A 19,986-nucleotide genomic window follows, 5' to 3' on the forward strand; every position below is an offset into this window, starting at 1 on the left:
CTGCGTAACATGGCGGTCTGTCGTTTCGTCTTCACGAGTGGAACCTCTAGACGTTTCAATGTGTATAGAGTACTGTAAGTTCATGCGCGGCACGCTTGCCATGATACTCGTGAACGACTGTAAAAAACATTTTAATAAATGAAATAAAGCTGCGTGTAGTTTAACACTGGAGGAATGGATTGATGTACAAGTGTGGTCCATATGTCTTGTGACCGTCCAATTAATGGACCCCTAGATAATTTTTCCATTGAAACATTATTTCTGTTGTAAATAAACCTTACGTAACAAATATAAAGTTTTAGATAATTAAATTGGGGTCACACGACATCTGGACCATGCTGTACAGGACTGGCAGCAGCATGGGGCGGAAGCCTTCATCCAGCAGTGGATCGACCACGGCTGATGATGAATTGCCTATTCCGATTATCCTAACGCAATGCTCTATTATAATTCACATCGTGGGGTATATACGTAACATAAATTAATACACGAATGGGGATATATTGGGGGTTTATATATTTTTGTCACTGATTATCGGTTCGACTAGTGAAATCTAATAACTAAAAGGATGTCTGTCGTCTCATTACCCACGAGTCGTGTTCACCATACTTCACCACGCTGGTCAGTGCGGTGGGGGGCACGGTGGGATGTGTTGTAGTTGTGGGGGGCACGGTGGGATGTGTTGTAGTGCCCCCTGTTGACAACGGAGCAGACGAGGCCTCCACGACAATTAAAATCGCGTCGAGGTGGAATGGAATCGTGACTTATTGGTCCAGAATACAGGGGGGGAGGGGGGGTTAGATCGTGTAAATATATAAATGTTGTGTCGTTAGGCCCGCCACCACCCGACACAGCCAACTAGTAAGGTTTGTCACGTAAACAAAACGTGACAATTCGTTACTAGTGCAGCACGCCGGTGTGTTGGAGAGCAAATCCACGCCATTTACAATCGGATTGTAAATGTTTACATGACAAACATTACTAATTGGTTGTGTCGGGTGGTGGCGGATTTAATAACACATTTATATTTACACGATCTAACCCAAAAAACCTGTATTGTGGATATTCGTCGCAAAAGTCTCCTGCGTATTAAAGTGCCCATTGTTGGTGCAGCATCACTGATGTCCACCGACAAGGAACGTGGGCCGATGTGAAACGAATACATCTGACTGATTATAATCAATCTTGAATATAATCAAGATTGATTATAATCAGTTTGAAACGAATTGCAATGCCTTCTGTCCTCTGCTGACCACGGCAATGATAATACAATGTAACACGATTTTTGTTCCTAGGTATTAAGTGTTATTTTCTAATTGCTTATGCCTCAAAAGTATAGCAAATGGCTATCATTCCCCACAAACTTTGCTTTTGTGACCAGGACTTTACGTGAAGGAATGACACAAATGCACACCACGTTTTCTCATTGACAATATGTACATTTTGAAATATCACTGTCCTGGTCACAAAAGCAAAGTTTGTGGGGAATAATATCCATTTTCTGTACTTTTGAGGCATAAGAAATTAGAAAATAACACTTACTACCCAGGAATGTTTTTGTTACACAGTGTAATTATCATTGCCGTGGCCAGCAGAGGGCATTGCAGTGAAAACTAATTTTATCGTGTATTGTACAGTACTTCTATGCTCCCGGCCGCTTTCACGAACCCCGTGTGCTCCAATAACCACTATGACTCACAATGTGTGGTGAGGAGGCCCTCATTCGGCAGTGGATTGACAAAGGACCTGTGTGCGTTGAACATAATTAGTACTGAGCAAAGATTACTTGGCTGGTGTTGCAATAAAAGTTACGGTCTGCTAAGCGCAATTAGTGGTCCGCCACCCACCAACGTGAAGTTGCACAAAGGTGCCTTCTGGCACAGACATTGCCAGTAAGAGGTGAGTATTGGGTTTGTGGTCTGGTGAGAGCGTTGTGAGTGGCAAGCGTGAATGGGGAGTGAGTTTCAGGTGAGTTGTGGTGGCTTTAATCCATCAAACTGACCGACATTCTGTTTTCCACAGGTGAGTGTTAAGTGTCTCATGATTAAACCGCTTCTGGTGAGTGGTGTGTCGGTGAATTTATAGTGTCAGGTGAGCGGTAGATGGCGTCTGGTGAGCGGTGTGAGGTGAGTTGTCAATAGTGTGCGGTGAGTGGCATGAGGTATGGAGAGTGGCATGAGGTCGTGTCTGGTGTGTGGCGAAAAGATGCGACATGACCTGAGGTCGGCCTACTTTGGCGTGACACTTCTCCACACAGCGACTTTGCATGAACACCCGAAACAAGTTTGCCGTTCAAACCAAGACAAGGGTGAATCTCTTAATACGTTCAAACCAAGACAAGGGTGAATCTCTTAATACGTTCAAACCAAGACAAGGGTGGATCTCTTAATACGTTCAAACCAAGACAAGGGTGGATCTCTTAATACGTTCAAACCAAGACAAGGGTGGATCTCTTAATACGTTCAAACCAAGACAAGGGTGAATCTCTTAATACGTTCAAACCAAGACAAGGGTGAATCTCTTAATACGTTCAAACCAAGACAAGGGTGAATCTCTTAATACGTTCAAACCAAGACAAGGGTGAATCTCTTAATACGTTCAAACCAAGACAAGGGTGAATCTCTTAATACGTTCAAACCAAGACAAGGGTGAATCTCTTAATACGTTCAAACCAAGACAAGGGTGAATCTCTTAATACGTTCAAACCAAGACAAGGGTGATTCTCTTAATACGTTCAAACCAAGACAAGGGTGAATCTCTTAATACGTTCAAACCAAGACAAGGGTGAATCTCTTAATACGTTCAAACCAAGACAAGGGTGAATCTCTTAATACGTTCAAGCCAAGACAAGGGTGGATCTCTTAATACGTTCAAACCAAGACAAGGGTGAATCTCTTAATACGTTCAAACCAAGACAAGGGTGAATCTCTTAATACGTTCAAACCAAGACAAGGGTGAATCTCTTAATACGTTCAAACCAAGACAAGGGTGAATCTCTTAATACGTTCAAGCCAAGACAAGGGTGGATCTCTTAATACGTTCAAACCAAGACAAGGGTGAATCTCTTAATACGTTCAAACCAAGACAAGGGTGAATCTCTTAATACGTTCAAACCAAGACAAGGGTGGATCTCTTAATACGTTCAAACCAAGACAAGGGTGAATCTCTTAATACGTTCAAGCCAAGACAAGGGTGGATCTCTTAATACGTTCAAACCAAGACAAGGGTGGATCTCTTAATACGTTCAAACCAAGACAAGGGTGGATCTCTTAATACGTTCAAACCAAGACAAGGGTGAATCTCTTAATACGTTCAAACCAAGACAAGGGTGAATCTCTTAATACGTTCAAACCAAGACAAGGGTGGATCTCTTAATACGTTCAAACCAAGACAAGGGTGAATCTCTTAATACGTTCAAGCCAAGACAAGGGTGAATCTCTTAATACGTTCAAACCAAGACAAGGGTGAATCTCTTAATACGTTCAAGCCAAGACAAGGGTGGATCTCTTAATACGTTCAAACCAAGACAAGGGTGGATCTCTTAATACGTTCAAACCAAGACAAGGGTGAATCTCTTAATACGTTCAAGCCAAGACAAGGGTGGATCTCTTAATACGTTCAAACCAAGACAAGGGTGAATCTCTTAATACGTTCAAACCAAGACAAGGGTGAATCTCTTAATACGTTCAAACCAAGACAAGGGTGAATCTCTTAATACGTTCAAACCAAGACAAGGGTGAATCTCTTAATACGTTCAAACCAAGACAAGGGTGGATCTCTTAATACGTTCAAACCAAGACAAGGGTGAATCTCTTAATACGTTCAAACCAAGACAAGGGTGAATCTCTTAATACGTTCAAACCAAGACAAGGGTGAATCTCTTAATACGTTCAAACCAAGACAAGGGTGAATCTCTTAATACGTTCAAACCAAGACAAGGGTGAATCTCTTAATACGTTCAAACCAAGACAAGGGTGAATCTCTTAATACGTTCAAACCAAGACAAGGGTGAATCTCTTAATACGTTCAAACCAAGACAAGGGTGAATCTCTTAATACGTTCAAACCAAGACAAGGGTGAATCTCTTAATACGTTCAAACCAAGACAAGGGTGAATCTCTTAATACGTTCAAACCAAGACAAGGGTGAATCTCTTAATACGTTCAAACCAAGACAAGGGTGAATCTCTTAATACGTTCAAACCAAGACAAGGGTGAATCTCTTAATACGTTCAAACCAAGACAAGGGTGAATCTCTTAATACGTTCAAACCAAGACAAGGGTGAATCTCTTAATACGTTCAAACCAAGACAAGGGTGAATCTCTTAATACGTTCAAACCAAGACAAGGGTGGATCTCTTAATACGAGCTGGGGAGCAGATGCTTCCGTGCTCTGGGGCATCGGCCATACCCCGGCGTATTCGATCGCCGAGAACCGTTCTGCCATTATCGACTCATCCCATGCCCAACTGGACATCGTGCTTGCGGATCATCACGGGAGCTTTCATTGTTACTCTTGGTAGATCACACACAAATGTGAAACTCACAAATGTGGGCGGCGATGTGGCATCGCCTGGCTCGCCAAGAGAACGCCATACAGCCAACACGTGTCATTGGATGAGCCAGTCAAAACGGAAACTAAAAAGCAACAAATTTGTGGTTTAAGATTAACTCGGTTGGGACAACTATTGGAATGTATCAAAGGCTCTTTGATTTTGTATTGAGCAATCAGCATAGACTTGAAGGTAGATTTCTGTGGAAAATGTACAATTTTGAGGGAAATGGAGATTGTATTCTGGAGGTATAATTTAATGGGTTGATGTTAACCTGGTGTGTGGGAGAGCAAAACAACTACATGGACATATTTTAAAGCTGAGATGTGCCTCATCTCTATACTCTGCATAGAGGATATACAGTAGTATATGTCAATGCTTGCAGTGGTTTGCATGTTGTATTTTTGTAAGCATTTTTTTTTTATCGCCTTTCAAGCACCCAGAATATTGTGGAGAATATCAAAATGAGGGAGGAACAATATTCAACGTATAAGAGCCCAGGCGTAATGCACCACCACCATCTAAAGTAGGGAATTAATGAGGGCATCTGTCTCGCCGTGGTCGGGGTGATGATCGGCGGGAGCAGTGTGTTTAACGGGGGAGGGACGGAAATGCGAAATAACATCAAGGCGATGTCCCAAGTGTGTCAGTCTTAAATCATCTCCCAGGAGAAACGGTTGCCACGTGTTACTGATGGTGGCATCGTGTCCAGAGTCCATGCCATCTCCCTAGCCCCCATTTCACCGGTTATTCGTACTGGGTACTGCGATAACGGGGACCATATGGCCTCGTAATCCCTCTCCCAGGTACACAACAAGGCCTGCTGAAAGATCTATAAACACCTTTTTCATGTGGTGAAGGTCATAGGTTTTGCCAACGGCGCGAACGATAATTCATTTCACAATTGCACGTGTTTTTAAGATTGTATCGCCAACTCTCAGTTGCTTCCTCTTCCCTTGGCATGTGGTTCAACTGGGACATTTCTCACGCTTTGATGCTTTAAACAACCCCACAGAGCTGCACTGAGAGGTCTATGGATGGAAAACATGCGTGAACGGAGGCCAAGTAAACACAGTACAGTATTGAAAAGTGGGAGTACATGAGATTTGTCGCTAAGTTTGATCATATCACTGTCATATATAACCGAGCTTATAATCGGTGAAACCCATACATACATTACAAAAATGTTCAAGCAGGCAGAGGAAATAAGAGTATGAAATCTTGACTTAAAGCTTTCGTGACTGCAGGAAGTCATATATACTTTGGGTGTTTCGGTAAAGTCGCGTAGACCAAAGAAAATAAGTGTATTAAGTTGCATATTTGAAATTGTTGCGATACAGTGTATGACTGTATGGGGTAATTAACCGACTGATGTCCCCAGCAGATGCAGGAAAATAAAATTGAGCTAATTATATTTGTTCCTTCATCTCTACAGTGTATTCCATAAAAATAAGTACTGTAATTAAAATTTCAGCTTGTTTGCAATGGGTTTTACAACTTTGATGTGTTTTTTTTAATACTACTTACGAGTGAGTTGGGCTACAATGTACGAAAATCCGCCAACAAAACCACGAAGGAAAATGTTCTTAGTGTCATACCGAAGCGTTCATGACCGCACTAACCACTACACCTCGTGCTTAAAGTACAGCTCTGTTACAATACAATGTGAACCCTTCAGGTGCACACATGTTCTTCTAAATGTTATAACACTTGTGTTCAAATGCAAAATGTGCGGTGTTTTTCAAGTAACTGAGGAACCCAGCCATCGTTGCTTAAGTGTATTATTCATCAATGTAAATGCACTCTCTTTTGTATTTGTTCTTTTGAATCCACTTATAGCCTCCACAACGACACCAATTACTATTTTGAGTTCTGTATTTTATAATTTAGCTTAGAACTGGGAAACATATCTTGAAGGGGTGGTCCTTGTCCGTAACATTTGGTAGTTCACCAGCATTGAATGAATCAAGCCTGGCCCTAGTCTAGTAAAATAAAATATCTGTACCGCCTTCGCTTCCATCTCAGCTTTTTGCTGAATATGCCACGTTACAAATATTGGATTGATTTAAGTCCAGAGTTAGAGTTCTTGTTTTGAATCAAATGCTGATGAAATGATGTTACTCCCAAAAGGAACGTGGCCACGCCAATGGGTTATGTAATGTGTGTGGAAAGACGGAGATATTGAGATGTTCGCTGACCTACAGTACGTTGTTCTTGCAAAACCAGTTCACACACGGAAGTCCTTCTGACAGAGTTTAAATCGATGGAAGCTGAGAGACTTTGCTAAAGGCAACTTTGCAATGTTTTGCAATCCGTAGTCCACACGAGTTTTGTTAACAGTTCCCGCCATATAGCATTGGCTCAGGGCGATAAACAACAGATAAACATAATGTCAATGCTTATGTGTGTATGAAATCACTTTCCGACTTGTAACTTGAAGTAACAATGTTGAAGGTACAGCTCTTGCAACAAGCTCGCTAACCCCTCTGCTGGCGAAGGGGCTTCCACAAGAGGGATCTCCAACACAACAGGCTACAGGGTCCAGCCTGCGTAATCATTAACAACCACAACAGCAGCAATAGCAGCATTATCATCATCGATTGTGTACCTGTCGTATATGCTTGTAAATAAACCCGAAACACCAGCAATTAACATCGGACGAAGTAATTACACACTGACATTAATTATTCACGCATAGTTACATTTTTTTTGCTCGAATGGCTGAGTGAACTGACCCGGGCTAAATATAGTCGTGGGCTAGAGTCTGGCTATTTTTAGTCGCACAAGTTCCCTGCAACCATCGGTGGTTGCGTCGTCGCATGGTGGAGAGGGCTAAAAAGTGGGCTGACCCCATCCCTGGTGCACTTTGACGCTCGAGGCGTGGGTGTCGCAAGCCATTGGTACAACAACGCCGGTGAATCGTGTGGCTTGGAAAATCTCTCCAACATCTCTCTCTCCAACTCTCCCCGTGCTAATAACACGACTCCTCTCACACTCCCTTACACACACACACTGTTACACACACACTGTTACACACACACACTCTCACACACACACACACTCTCACACACACACTATTACACACGCACGCACTCTTACACGCACACTCTTACACACACGCACACACTGTTACACACGCCCTCTTACACACACACACTATTACACACGCACACTCTCACACTCTTACACACACACACTATTACACACACTATTACATACACACACTCTCACACACACTATTACACACACACTCACACACGCACGCACTCTTACACATACACACGCACTTTTACACACACGCACGCACTGTTACACACACGCACACACTGTTACACTCACACACTATTACACACACTCTCTTACACACACTCTCTCACACACACTCTCTCGCTCACACACACACGACTAGGGGTGTGTGGATAGTTGAAGACGATCCCTCCCTCCCCCCTGTCGAAGCAAAGCAGCGCCGGGGAGTCGAGACGAAGCTTCCTACCACCAAAGCAATGGACGAGGCAGCGAAGGAAGGACAGATGCACGTCCTGCAGCACAAGTTCGCAAAGGTGAGGAGGAGGAGAAGAAGCAGGAGGAGGAGAAGGAGAAGCAGGAGGAGAAGGAGCGGGCGAGTGAGACGATGGCAGAGGGATTGCGGCACGCGTGAGGGAGGAGGAGAAGGGAACATGGAAGGGCTTTGCTAGCTCCTGGCACCACCACCACCGTTGTTGTTGTTGGTTGTTTGTCGTTCGCACGCGACGAGGATGAGGCTTGCAGGTTTCCGCTGATTAGTCGAGTGTGTTGTTCCAAATGGTGCACTGTCGTCAGTAGCAGGCCTCTCTCTTCACCTATAGAGCGTGCATAGCGTGCTCTAGATAGACAAAGATCTCTCACCCCCCCCTCCCGTGTAGCCTGTAACAGACTGTAGGGGAAAGTGCTGTGAGTAGTGAGTAGCAGCAGCTGTGAAGGCTACCGGCACTGTGGCACACACAGAGGGGGTGGGCGACCAGTACCACGCCCGGCCGCCTTTGTCTCCCCCCCAGTGGAGATGTTTGCGCACCGCACCAGGTAACTCATTTAATGCTGAGTCGACCTAGGGGAGGCACAGGGATCGGTTTAAATAATCGTCACCGGTCGCTGCACGGCCGCTCTACACACACGTGGGTGATCCATGTATAGATACTCTACCAACATACGAATCGAACACTTTGTAGGTGCAAGCCTTTCTCCATTGTATCCCACTAATCTCAATGCACGCACTGTGCTATACTACTACACCTTTTAACACCCTCGCCTGTAAGACATTGAGCCATTGCTTTCACGATGTTAAATATTATGGAGAAACAAAGGGTGAACGTTTTGGAACTCGACGGAGCGTCAGTAAATGGATCACTCTACATTTGTATGTGATCAACAATGGTGTATATCTGGGAAGCTAAGCAGGTTTTAGTCTGGATAGTTGTGTATATGCTTGATCACCATGCACACATAACGTTGTGGGGCAGCAGTGGGCAGTGCAGCAAGATCCAGAGTTGTACTGTAGTCTGCGTCCACGTCTACGATCCCCAGCTTAAACAACCCGCACTGACCACCAGCCTGGTGAAGTATGGTCAAGTAAAAGCCCCAGGGCATGAAGCAGCGTGGGAGGAGGACGTCGTCCAGCAGTGGATTGACCATGACCGAAGGTCACACACACATCTGTCAATCAGAGTGCGCTGTTGTAAGCCCATTGTCAACAATCTACTGTGGTACGAGGGCTTCCCGTAACGCCGTGTCGGTCATGGGGGTTGTGTGGGCCATACTTCACCACTATATGTGTTACGTTGAGAGGGGCATGGAAGCAGGAGATGTTGATGTATCGGTCGTCACTGCTGTTAGCCGAGTGCCACTGTTGAAATACAATACGGAGGTTGGTGTGAAATGTTAGTAATGTGTCAATGTTTGCGGTGGCGACAATACGACTTATAAATTCCCTTTTGTTATAACACGACAGGCAGAATCAAATCTGCAGTGCCGCCACACATCGTGGCCAGTAAAAAAAACCATTTCGTTGTGTTTGTAAACGTGAACAGTTTTAATGTACAACAACAGTATTTGTGTTTTGAAAATCGATTGCTACGGATTGATGTCGTTGCTTAAGCTCGCGATACATTTACCGAATGGATGTTTATTGTTGCACGTGTCGTGGCTTCGTGTGTCCCGTGCAACCACAAGGTGCTCTCTACCATTCACAGTTAGAGTTAATAACAACAAGAATAATAAAAGCCGCTGCATTGTCCAAGTGTGGAAGTGATGGCGTGAATTGTCCCAGGCACATGCCCATGGGGGTCGGCAAACTCTGCCACTCTTTAATGAATCGCTGCTTCGCGGCGTTGTTTATTCACGAACACCGCGTCTCCTTGTATTTACCAAGTGCATTTGCGGCTCCTGGAAAGAAAAAAAAATGTGTTTTACTGAATTCTAAACAAATGTCTCTTCTTGTTATTTCGGTTGAAGACCGCTGGCCTGGACGGAAACCTGTGTAAAGATGCGAAACGTTTGGGAACCCTGAATATTGGTTTGTTCAGGATAATTCTTGTACGCGATCATGTTGGGGTACGAATATCGAGGGTCTTAATATCAGCTGGGTAATCCGTGGATAATGTGAGGCCAAGGTTATAGGGTCACGGATAGAAGGAGTTCGATAATGTATTGAGGACAAGAGCGAAGTTCTGAAAGTGCATTTGCTTGGCGCAAAAGGTGGAATAGTTGAGAATGGGGCCTCCTAGTAGGCTACACATTGGTTGCAGAATGTATGCAGTAGATTTCAATGTTACTTCAAGTTTTCTAATAACGTAACATTTATTGATAGAACGCCTTCCATACCACAACGTTCAAGACACTTGACGCAAATTAAGAAAACTATATAAAAAAACTAATTTAAAAACACTTGTAAAATAATCATAAAAATACTTAAATGGAAGGTTAAATGGATAAAATAAGTAAACACAACCATAAGCTAGGTCAAGCGCCATGAGTGAAGACGCTCTGTAAATATAAATATACATTTTGATTTAAAGCTTTCGTGACTGCAGGGATTCATATTCTTGGTTCTTTCGGTAAAGTCACGTAGAAGGGAAACAATAAAATATTTTTTCTTATTTAAGTCACGTAGACTTTACCGAAAGAACCAAGAATATAGTACGTATAAAATCACAAGGCTAATTGGTGTAAATTGTTCTTGAGCCTTGATGTAAAAGTAGCCACAGTGGGTGACGACCTTCTGATGGGATAACTCTTAACGAGTAACATGGTGAGTGTTGAAGTTGTGTATGAGTGTTAAAGTTGTGTGTGAGTGTTGAAGTTGTGTGTGAGTGTTGAAGTTGTTTATGAGTGTTGAAGTTGTGTATGAGTTTTGAAGTTGTGTATGAGTGTTGAAGTTGTGTGTGAGTGTTGAAGTTGTTTATGAGTGTTGAAGTTGTCTATGAGTGTTGAAGTTGTGTGTGAGTGTTGAAGTTGTGTGTGAGTGTTGAAGTTGTGTATGAGTGTTAAAGTTGTGTATGAGTGTTAAAGTTGTCTATGAGTGTTGAAGTTGTGTGTGAGTGTTGAAGTTGTGTATGAGTGTTGAAGTTGTGTATGAGTGTTGAAGTTGTGTATGAGTGTTGAAGTTGTGTACGAGTTTTGAATTTGTCTATGAGTGTTGAAGTTGTCTATGAGTGTTGAAGTTGTCTATGAGTGTTGAAGTTGTGTATGAGTGTTGAAGTTGTGTATGAGTGTTGAAGTTGTGTACGAGTTTTGAATTTGTCTATGAGTGTTGAAGTTGTCTATGAGTGTTGAAGTTGTCTATGAGTGTTGAAGTTGTGTATGAGTGTTGAACTTCCTTTTGCACCGTACGTAGTCAACTGTGCTAATCGAAGGTGCGGGTGAAGGACATCAAACTAAACACAAAGCAGTAATAAAGAAATGCTTTAAACGTTAGTAATATATTTTTAATATTTATCAAACAGCATAGGATAATATAGCAGCTTGCTGTTTGAGATTAAAGCCTCTATTCTGCGCATATTTGTATTCGTAATCGCTTTTAACGAGGATAACAAAGGCTTACATATTGAGCACTCCTGCTTGTATACTTTTAGCTGAGTTCAAAGTCAAGGTGGGCATGACAGTTAAATTATTGTATTGGCTTGTTGCCTAACTTTGTTATAATGTATGGGTGACCGTTCACTTGACAATCAGTGGCTGCTACATTTTATATTTCAATACGACACTCCATCGAAGCGAAACTATTCGGTGGTGGTGCTGCTGCTGCTGGGTTGGTGCGCAAAGCGCATTGAACAAAGTAACTCGGACACCCGCGACAGCATCCGCGGCCTTTAAAGAGGAACTAAAACATCGGAGACGTTTTGGGCAATGGGCTTGCTTCATAGCACATCATGTGCGATGGGTTGTTGTTGTATTTAAGCCAAAGTCATTTTAGAAGCACCCTCTTATTTAGTTTATAGTGTGTATACACACGTATGTGTTCCCTTCATTGCATATACCAACAATTTGTGTAATTGTCCATTGTTGTTGATGTCTTCTGGTTCATCATATTTCGGCCGAATAACATGTTTCATTATATTTAACAATTACACCAATATATTTGTGGTGTTTTAACATTTTTATCTTTGGGACCTTTTTGGCCAGTATCAAAGTATGAAAGAATAACCGGTGTTACTCTTTCTGGAAATGGAACAGTTGTGTTAAGATGTTCAAACACCAAATATAAACATTTTGAGAGGAACCAAGTCGGTTTTGACCAACACGCACTTGTGAACATGATCTGAGAATATTAGCATTGTTTATATACTGTTCGCGTCTTGGTGTTCTCTGGTCTGACACTGGGCAAACAAAAGGAGGCTTTTTGGTGGAGGACAACTAGTTTCGAAGAGAATGCGCATACAGGGTGCTTAACAAAATGTCACCACTTATATGGAACTATCGTTTTTAATGGGAAAATAGCGGATGAGATGATAGCAAATGTAATGTTAATAGCTTCAAAAAGTGAAAAGAGTCTCCACTCGTTCGCCATCGTTGTCAACACATTGCCTGGAATCTTCTACAGGTGCTCTCCAGAGCGGCACATTTCTTCTGGCGTTGTTGCAAATCCTCAGAAGTGTTCACATTTTTTTGAAGCACTCTGTATTATCAGAGCATGTTTTCTTGCATGTTCACCACAAGTACGTGTGGTTAATGCAGACATGATTCCCTGTTAAAGGTTTCTATTTTGCGTTTGAACATCTTAACACCTAAATTTCGATTTAAAGCTTTCGTGACTGCAAGGATTCATCTTCTTTGGTTCTTTCGGTAAAGTCACGTAGAATGAGAATAAAATAATAAATTGATAAAATAAAATAACACAATAATTCCTTTGTCAAGGCGCTTTGTTTCTTCTCACACAGCTTAAAGGTCGTGATCTCAGCATGACTTTCTCACTCCAGCGCTGTCCACCAGACAGTCTCGTCCCCTTCACCTGATGAAGGCCGCTTGTGTTGTGGCCGAAACGTCGTGAGAATATTATTGTGTTATTTTATTTTATCAATTTATTATTTTATTCTCATTCTACGTGACTTTACCGAAAGAACCAACGAAGATCTTAACACCCGTTTTCTTGCCAGAAAGGGTAAAACCAATCATTTTTTCATTTTGTTATTTATTTTGACCTCTTAGGAAAGTAATATGAGTAATTAGAACGTGTAAGCTGGCATTCGAAGCACAATTCAAATCAATGTGCTGTTATGTTTTTAGTTACCAGTCGTAGATTACCCCCCCCCCCCTTATTATTTTGGTTGAACAAATACACCGCAGTCATTAACCGGTGAGCTTATCCATTTTCCAACCACTACAATATCCTGTGTTTTTTAATTTGAAAGACAAACTGCATTTAGACAAGTCACACCATTTACAATGAACAAGAGCACGGGCTCTTTAACATCCGGTTTGCTTGGGATCATTTTTAACTATATTATACTGGGTCTGATTTTACAGCTGTAAAAGCGAGAAAAAAAGTCATTTGCAGAATTACTGCAGGATTTACAGCAAAGGAGATGTCAGTGAATGGATGCCAGATCAATTCACTGATAAGGGGGCATTTTAATTCACTATCATATTTACAGAGTGAGAAAGGAGAGCTAATTTCAGATATTTCAAAGCGGTGCAGAGAGTATCTTGTTGCAGTTTAGCACCAAAAAAAGTGCCCTTGTTATTTTGGCAACAAGCAATGCCTGTGCAATCTATGTTACATATTGGCATATATTGCATACAATTTAGTAAATTATGATAATTTCATATTTATACCACACCTCTCATGCAGTACACATCTATGCGCCAGAACAAATGGTGTAATTTGAGATCAATAATAACTCACAAAGTGATTGTGGACAATACAATGCGGAAAACAACCTGGTATCTAAGCAATAAACACAGAAAATCGAGATAAAACAAGATACACTTTGCTTGACTCCAGTACTAAATGAGTTTGAGTTGGTGAGATTAATGTTTGCTGTGGACAAACAACTACAATAGTACACTTTGTACGTTATAGTATTCTGACAATTGTTTTACCGAAGTGGATGTGGCAGTCATCTCAAAGTTCTGTACTGTCAGATCCTTTATAATTACTCTCCTTTTGAACAGAAACAAAGCAGATATTGCGGTGTATTTCTGCTGAAAACTATACACTGCAGAGCAAGTCAATTCCATGTAATGTGTACCAGTCAAGTCACGTGCTGTGGCATATGGTACAGAAACGGAACTGTCATATGTCCCAAGGCATGGGTTAAATGCAATAACCTCGGGCCAGCTGATGTGTGACGCCCAACATCCATACCAAATACAATAAAATGTCACAAACAGGTTATCGTAAACCAAAGTAGTGGGCAGTGTTTATTAACCGATAAGTGCCAGAGCAAATATTCTTCTGATCAATATGACCAAGTCTGCTTGCAATGCCTCCGTGTTAAACATCGTAAGATGCTTTGAGACGACGTGCTCACCACCGATTAGTATGGTTGGCTACGTATGGTGCGAAAGAAGTTCAGCATACAGTACATGTGCAAATAAAATGCAGCCATACTGTGAAATTGTCCCACGTGGCTCTCTCGTTTTACCATTAGCATTTAAAACGTAGAGAGCGTTCAAGTCGCGGTCTGTAGTACGAAACCTCGGTTAATGTGCTTTTTGCCAGTTTATGTCAGATTGTAAGGGTTTGGTGGTTTAAATCCCACCTTTACTTCATAACGTTTGGAGTTTGAGCCAAGCAAACCAACTGTCTCGTTTTAGATATAAAGACCAATTTATGTGACTGGTAACAGATATCCCCATTTCTTCAGTCCTTTTGCGCTTCTTTAAATAATGATACATTTAAAATACAAAACAGTCCTTTGTCTTTGCACTGCTGGTTGAAGGCTTCCAAACGCCATATTAGTCATAGGGGTTGCTTGACCATACTTCACAACACGAATGAATGTGCATTGCTGAACGGGTGCCGAGGACCGGTTCAGCTATCACTCTCCACTGATGGTGGCCGTGGCCTGGAATCAAGACTGGTGGCTGGGTTCATGTTGCCGTGTGCTGCTAACCACTGTCCACCACTCTGACTTTGATAATTTCCTCTGAAGCAAGTTGACACTAAGTCCATTTGGATTGCTTAACACGGCACTTAAATCGTCCAGTATTGTGTTGTGTTTGTTGGAGGTGTGCGTGTGTAATATGTGTATGTGAAGAAAGTGCCCTTCACTTTGTAAAGTAATGTACAGCACTTCATATCGTAGAGTACTCTGATTTCAAATACTGAGGTCAAACTTTGGAAATCAATGGCCTCAAAAGTAAAAATTTACTGTGACAATTTGTATTGAGAAGCACGGTACGTACTGCGTTTTGTGTTTCGTTGTCCTTCCCCAGCGCCGCCGATTAGCACGGTTGGCTATCATAGTGCGAAATAAATCCAACATTCTACATTAATCCTGTATTTTAGTTTATTTCCATTCTGTCGACTACACTGACACAACATGTTACTTATCCTTCAGATTACACCAGCTTGTTTTCTTTAGTGGTCATTGAGTTGCTTCAAGGTATTGGGTTTATGCAGTGGGTATGAAATGCAGTGCTCTATTTATAGAACAGTGGTGGTTTGACTACATCTTATGTGCATTTAAGCAGTGCAATGACATTAAAATGACTACATCAATATAAGATGGCCTATGACTCAATCACCAGACACGATATCATGGAATCTTGAAAGCTAAGCGGGTATGAGCCTGGTTGACCCTAGGATGGACAATGGCCACGTATAAACAGGTTGTGTTGGAGCCTGTTGCAGGGCTAACTTGTCATGAGAGGGCAGGTCATCAACATTCATTGACTCAGAATCGTTATTTAAACTGGAGGAACCCGATGAGCTGTAAAGCTCATTTTCCATAGATGTCCACATTCCTGTCAACCCCTTATTAGTGCCTACAGACCAATTCAGACATTATTGGTCACCTGTGCCCATATCAATATCAATGTTCGTCCTACAAAGTCCCATCACAAGGGATACACACAAACATTAGACAACTAAGATGTTTTTGCCCGTATTGAAACGGCGGTATGCTGCTTGTACAGGGAACTCAATTTCCCTGTACAAGAACACGTGTGGTAAAACGGTATGGGTTGACAGGTATGTGTCCAGTTGGGGTGGGTCAGAACGTTTCAACGAACAATACAAAAACACGACAGGAGTGCAAAACGACCAAAATAACAAGAATATATTCTTGGTTCTTTCGGTAAAGTCACGTAGAAGGGAAACAATAAAATAATAAAAATATAAAACGTGACTTTACCGAAAGAACCAAGAATATGAATCCCTGCAGTCACAAAAGCTTTGAATCAAAACAAGAAGATACTTTTTTTCGAATCCGGTAAAAAATATTAATGTAAAGAGCCTCAATGCATGTGGATACGAGATAGTGGTCCTAGATAAACAACGTCACCAAGCAGGCCTTAAAGAACTGGCTTGACAAAGTCTACATGTGCAATACTAGAACATTTTCGACTGCTGGCTATAACACTGTATTGCCATACTTATTAATTTAGTTTTAAGAGTGCAGGTACAGCATCCATGCATTCAATTCTAAGTTAGATTGGGATGAGTAGATGGGAGAATGGAAATGCAAGGAGGGTGATAAGGAGGCTGGGAAGTGTGTGAGCCCGCACCTCCGATGAACAAGGTCGGCTACGTACGGTGCGAAAGAAGTTCAAGAATATGTCACTTTCCATGTGACACGTTCCATGTTAATGGAATGCGTAATCCTTTTGATTATTTTACTGGTGTGTGTCGTGCGTTCACAAAGTGAAAGATGGTTTAAACAGTTGACAAGTACTATCAAGAATCATGGCCGTTTCCGGCAGCAGACCTACATGTGACAGTTTCGTGAGAGAACGCTGACACGATTGTCGACTGTCAATTCGAATAGCCAAGGTGATTTCCTGCTAAAATAAGCTTTGAGGCGGTGTTCACCTCCTGTTTACAGGCCTGAGCTAAATAGCGACAATTACACAAGTCCTATGGCAGGCGCAAGTCTAGCCATACCATATTGTATACTTTATTGTATGTTACATGTCTATCACTATGTGTGTGTATGACATGTATGTCCAAATACTTCATTGTTGTGAAAATCTATACTTGATTTCAGGGGTTTATTTTAAGAACGCGTGTGTGGGAACATTCCTTTACATTTTGTCTTCAAGGGCATTCCTTGCCTGGCATATGATGGCTAGTTGACAGCTTCATGTTTGGTCATACTGCAAAATGATTCGCCTACAGCTCTAAGACTTGCATCATGTGTGGCTTTCCTGGTATCAGTATTTTAAGGTCCTTAGACGTTTATTTCAATCACAGTTATGAAGCACAGGTGTGAAGGCCCAAAATACCAAGTTTAAGATTATTTCAGTTGTTACACTGATGATCCCATTTAGCCAATTGCCCGGTGATTTTGCAAGGGAGATCAGTGGAGCGTGAGTACAGCAGCGACAAAGCGGTGACTAAAACGTCAAGAGTGCGTAGAACGAGTTCATGCTCCTCCTCAGTATCCCGCAACAGACAGCGCCGATGTATTGAGGTGTTATAAGTTACAGGAATACACTTTATGAATTGAGCAAGGTTATACCTTTGCACCTCTGATTGGCACGGCTGGCTACATGCGGTGCGAAAGACGTTAACGGACGTACAGAACGTGGGAAAAGAGAGGATGGAAGGGGATTACAAATTGGAGCACTGTAAGGAAATTAGTTGTATTTTAGAGAGACAAGTATTTTGAGCTTCAGTGTGGTCGTTGAACACAGTCTGGTAGACCAAAGCCTCGACATTGTTGGAGGAATTGATGAGTGAAGGCTGTGGGAACAGTAATCATGATAGTAGCGATAGAAGTGTGGTCAGCAGGTGACTGACTGCCAGTGAGAGTGGCTGGAGTAAATCGAGGAACGTTGGGTCATCAACCCGAATGTTTTATTGTACGTTGTATTCTATTAAATTACTGTTCATCTAGGTAGGAATTGGGTGCATCACTACAGATGACAACAGCATTTTCCAACCTTGGCCAGATTTGTGCTTTGTATAGTGCTAATGATTGTTCAGAGTTAAAGAAGGCATTGGCACAGAATATAATATCATGTTTCTGTGTCTCCATAGCTAGATTAGTGATACTGTAGAGCAGTGGTTCTTAACCTGGGTTCGATCGAACCCCAGGGGTTCGGTGAGTCGATCTCAGGGGTTCGGCAAAGCCCCCGCCACGGAGGTCCGGACACACTTGAATTATTGTGTAAATTTGTGATGACACACACGGCCCGCTTGGCCATCACTGGCTGCAGATGATCATGCTACACTGCTTGGCCAATCAGCGCTGCGGGGAATTAGTGCGTACTCAGTAGTCAACGTGTGACTGTTGTTGTCGTACGTCGTGTGATTTCTTTAATATTTTATCCATACTACCTATGTCGGGCAAAAGAAGAAAGTGGTCGGACGAATATGTACAACATGGATTCTCATGTATCACGGAACGTGATGGGAGTGAGCGTCCTATCTGCATGATTTGCAACGCCAAGTTGAGCAACTCTAGTCTTGCACCGGCAAAACTAAAGGAACACTTCTTGAAGCTGCATGGAGACGGGGAATACAAGAACACAACACTTGCTGAATTCAGGGTGAAGAGAGCCAGATTCGATGAAAGGGCCACTCTGCCTGCTCTTGGATTTGTACCTGTTAACAAACCGATCCTGACAGCATCGTACGAAGTTGCTTACCTGATCGCAAAGCAGGGCAAGCCACACACCATTGGTGAAACACTTGTGAAACCAGCTGCATTAAAGATGGCGAATCTGATACTCGGAACAGCGGCCGAAGGTAAATTATCCCAAATTCCCCTTTCAAATGACACCGTCAGTGACAGAATAGAAGACATGAGTAAAGACATCGTGGCTCAAGTAGTCGCGGATCTGATTTCAAGCCCGGCAAAATTCAGCCTTCAACTCGACGAAACCACAGACGTTTCTGATCTAAGCCAGCTTGCTGTTTTTGTACGCTATGTGAAAGACGACATGATAAAAGAAGAGTTTTTATTTTGTAAGCCTCTTACAACAACAACGAAGGCAGCCGATGTGAAGAAGCTTGTGGATGACTTCTTCAGAGACAACAATCTTTCATGGGATATGGTTTCTGCAGTTTGTACGGACGGAGCTCCAGTCATGCTGGGAAGAAAGTCTGGTTTTGGTGCGCTAGTAAAGGCTGATGCACCACACATCATTGTGACGCATTGTATTCTGCACAGGCATGCGTTGGCAACAAAAACCTTACCTCCAAAAATGGCAGAAGTATTAAAAACTGTGGTGGAATGTGTGAACTATGTGCGAAAAAGTGCTCTGAGGCACCGCATCTTCAGTGAGCTGTGTAAAGAAATGGGCTCTGAATTTGAGGTACTTCTGCTCCATTCTAATATTCGGTGGTTATCCCGGGGACAGGTGCTGAATCGTGTTTTTGCCATGCGTGTGGAATTAGCCCTGTTTTTGCAAGAGCACCAACACTGCCATGCAGATTGCTTCAAAAATCCTGAGTTCATTCTCATTTTAGCGTACATGGCTGATATATTCGCAGCTCTCAATCATCTCAATCAGCAGATGCAGGGTGGTGGAGTCAATATCATGGAAGCGGAAGAACACCTGAAGGCTTTTCAAAAAAAGCTACCGTTATGGAAATGATGAACAGAGAACAATAACTTCGCAAACTTCCCGCTTCTGGACGACTGTGCAAGTAAGATCGAAGATGTGTCTGGAATCGGAGATATTTCTGTATCCACGGAACTGAAGCAAACAATTGCCATGCACTTAGATGAGCTTGCAAAGTCTCTCGACGGATATTTCCCTACAAGAGAGTCATATCCAGCATGGGTGAGA

General features: G+C 42.4%; 1 protein-coding gene across 2 annotated transcripts in view; it reads left to right on the forward strand.

Annotated features, from left to right (window-relative positions):
• The first annotated feature begins 7,065 nt into the window (after positions 1–7,065).
• LOC116947384 (docking protein 2-like) overlaps positions 7,066–19,986 on the forward strand; it is a 42,756-nt gene continuing 29,835 nt past the window's right edge. Inside the window, exon 1 of one of the 2 annotated variants that reach the window (XM_032963046.2) lies at positions 7,066–8,111. In XM_032963046.2, coding sequence (XP_032818937.1) covers positions 8,055–8,111 — 57 coding nt within the window. In that variant the 5' untranslated portion in view covers positions 7,066–8,054. The remainder of the gene's footprint in view (positions 8,112–19,986) is intronic. The other variant, XM_032963045.2, reaches the window with a different exon arrangement.

The sequence above is a fragment of the Petromyzon marinus genome, chromosome 29, assembly GCF_048934315.1.
Source record: "Petromyzon marinus isolate PM22_M1 ecotype Great Lakes invasive population chromosome 29, UKy_Petmar_22M1.pri1.0, whole genome shotgun sequence".
Lineage (NCBI taxonomy): Eukaryota > Metazoa > Chordata > Hyperoartia > Petromyzontiformes > Petromyzontidae > Petromyzon > Petromyzon marinus.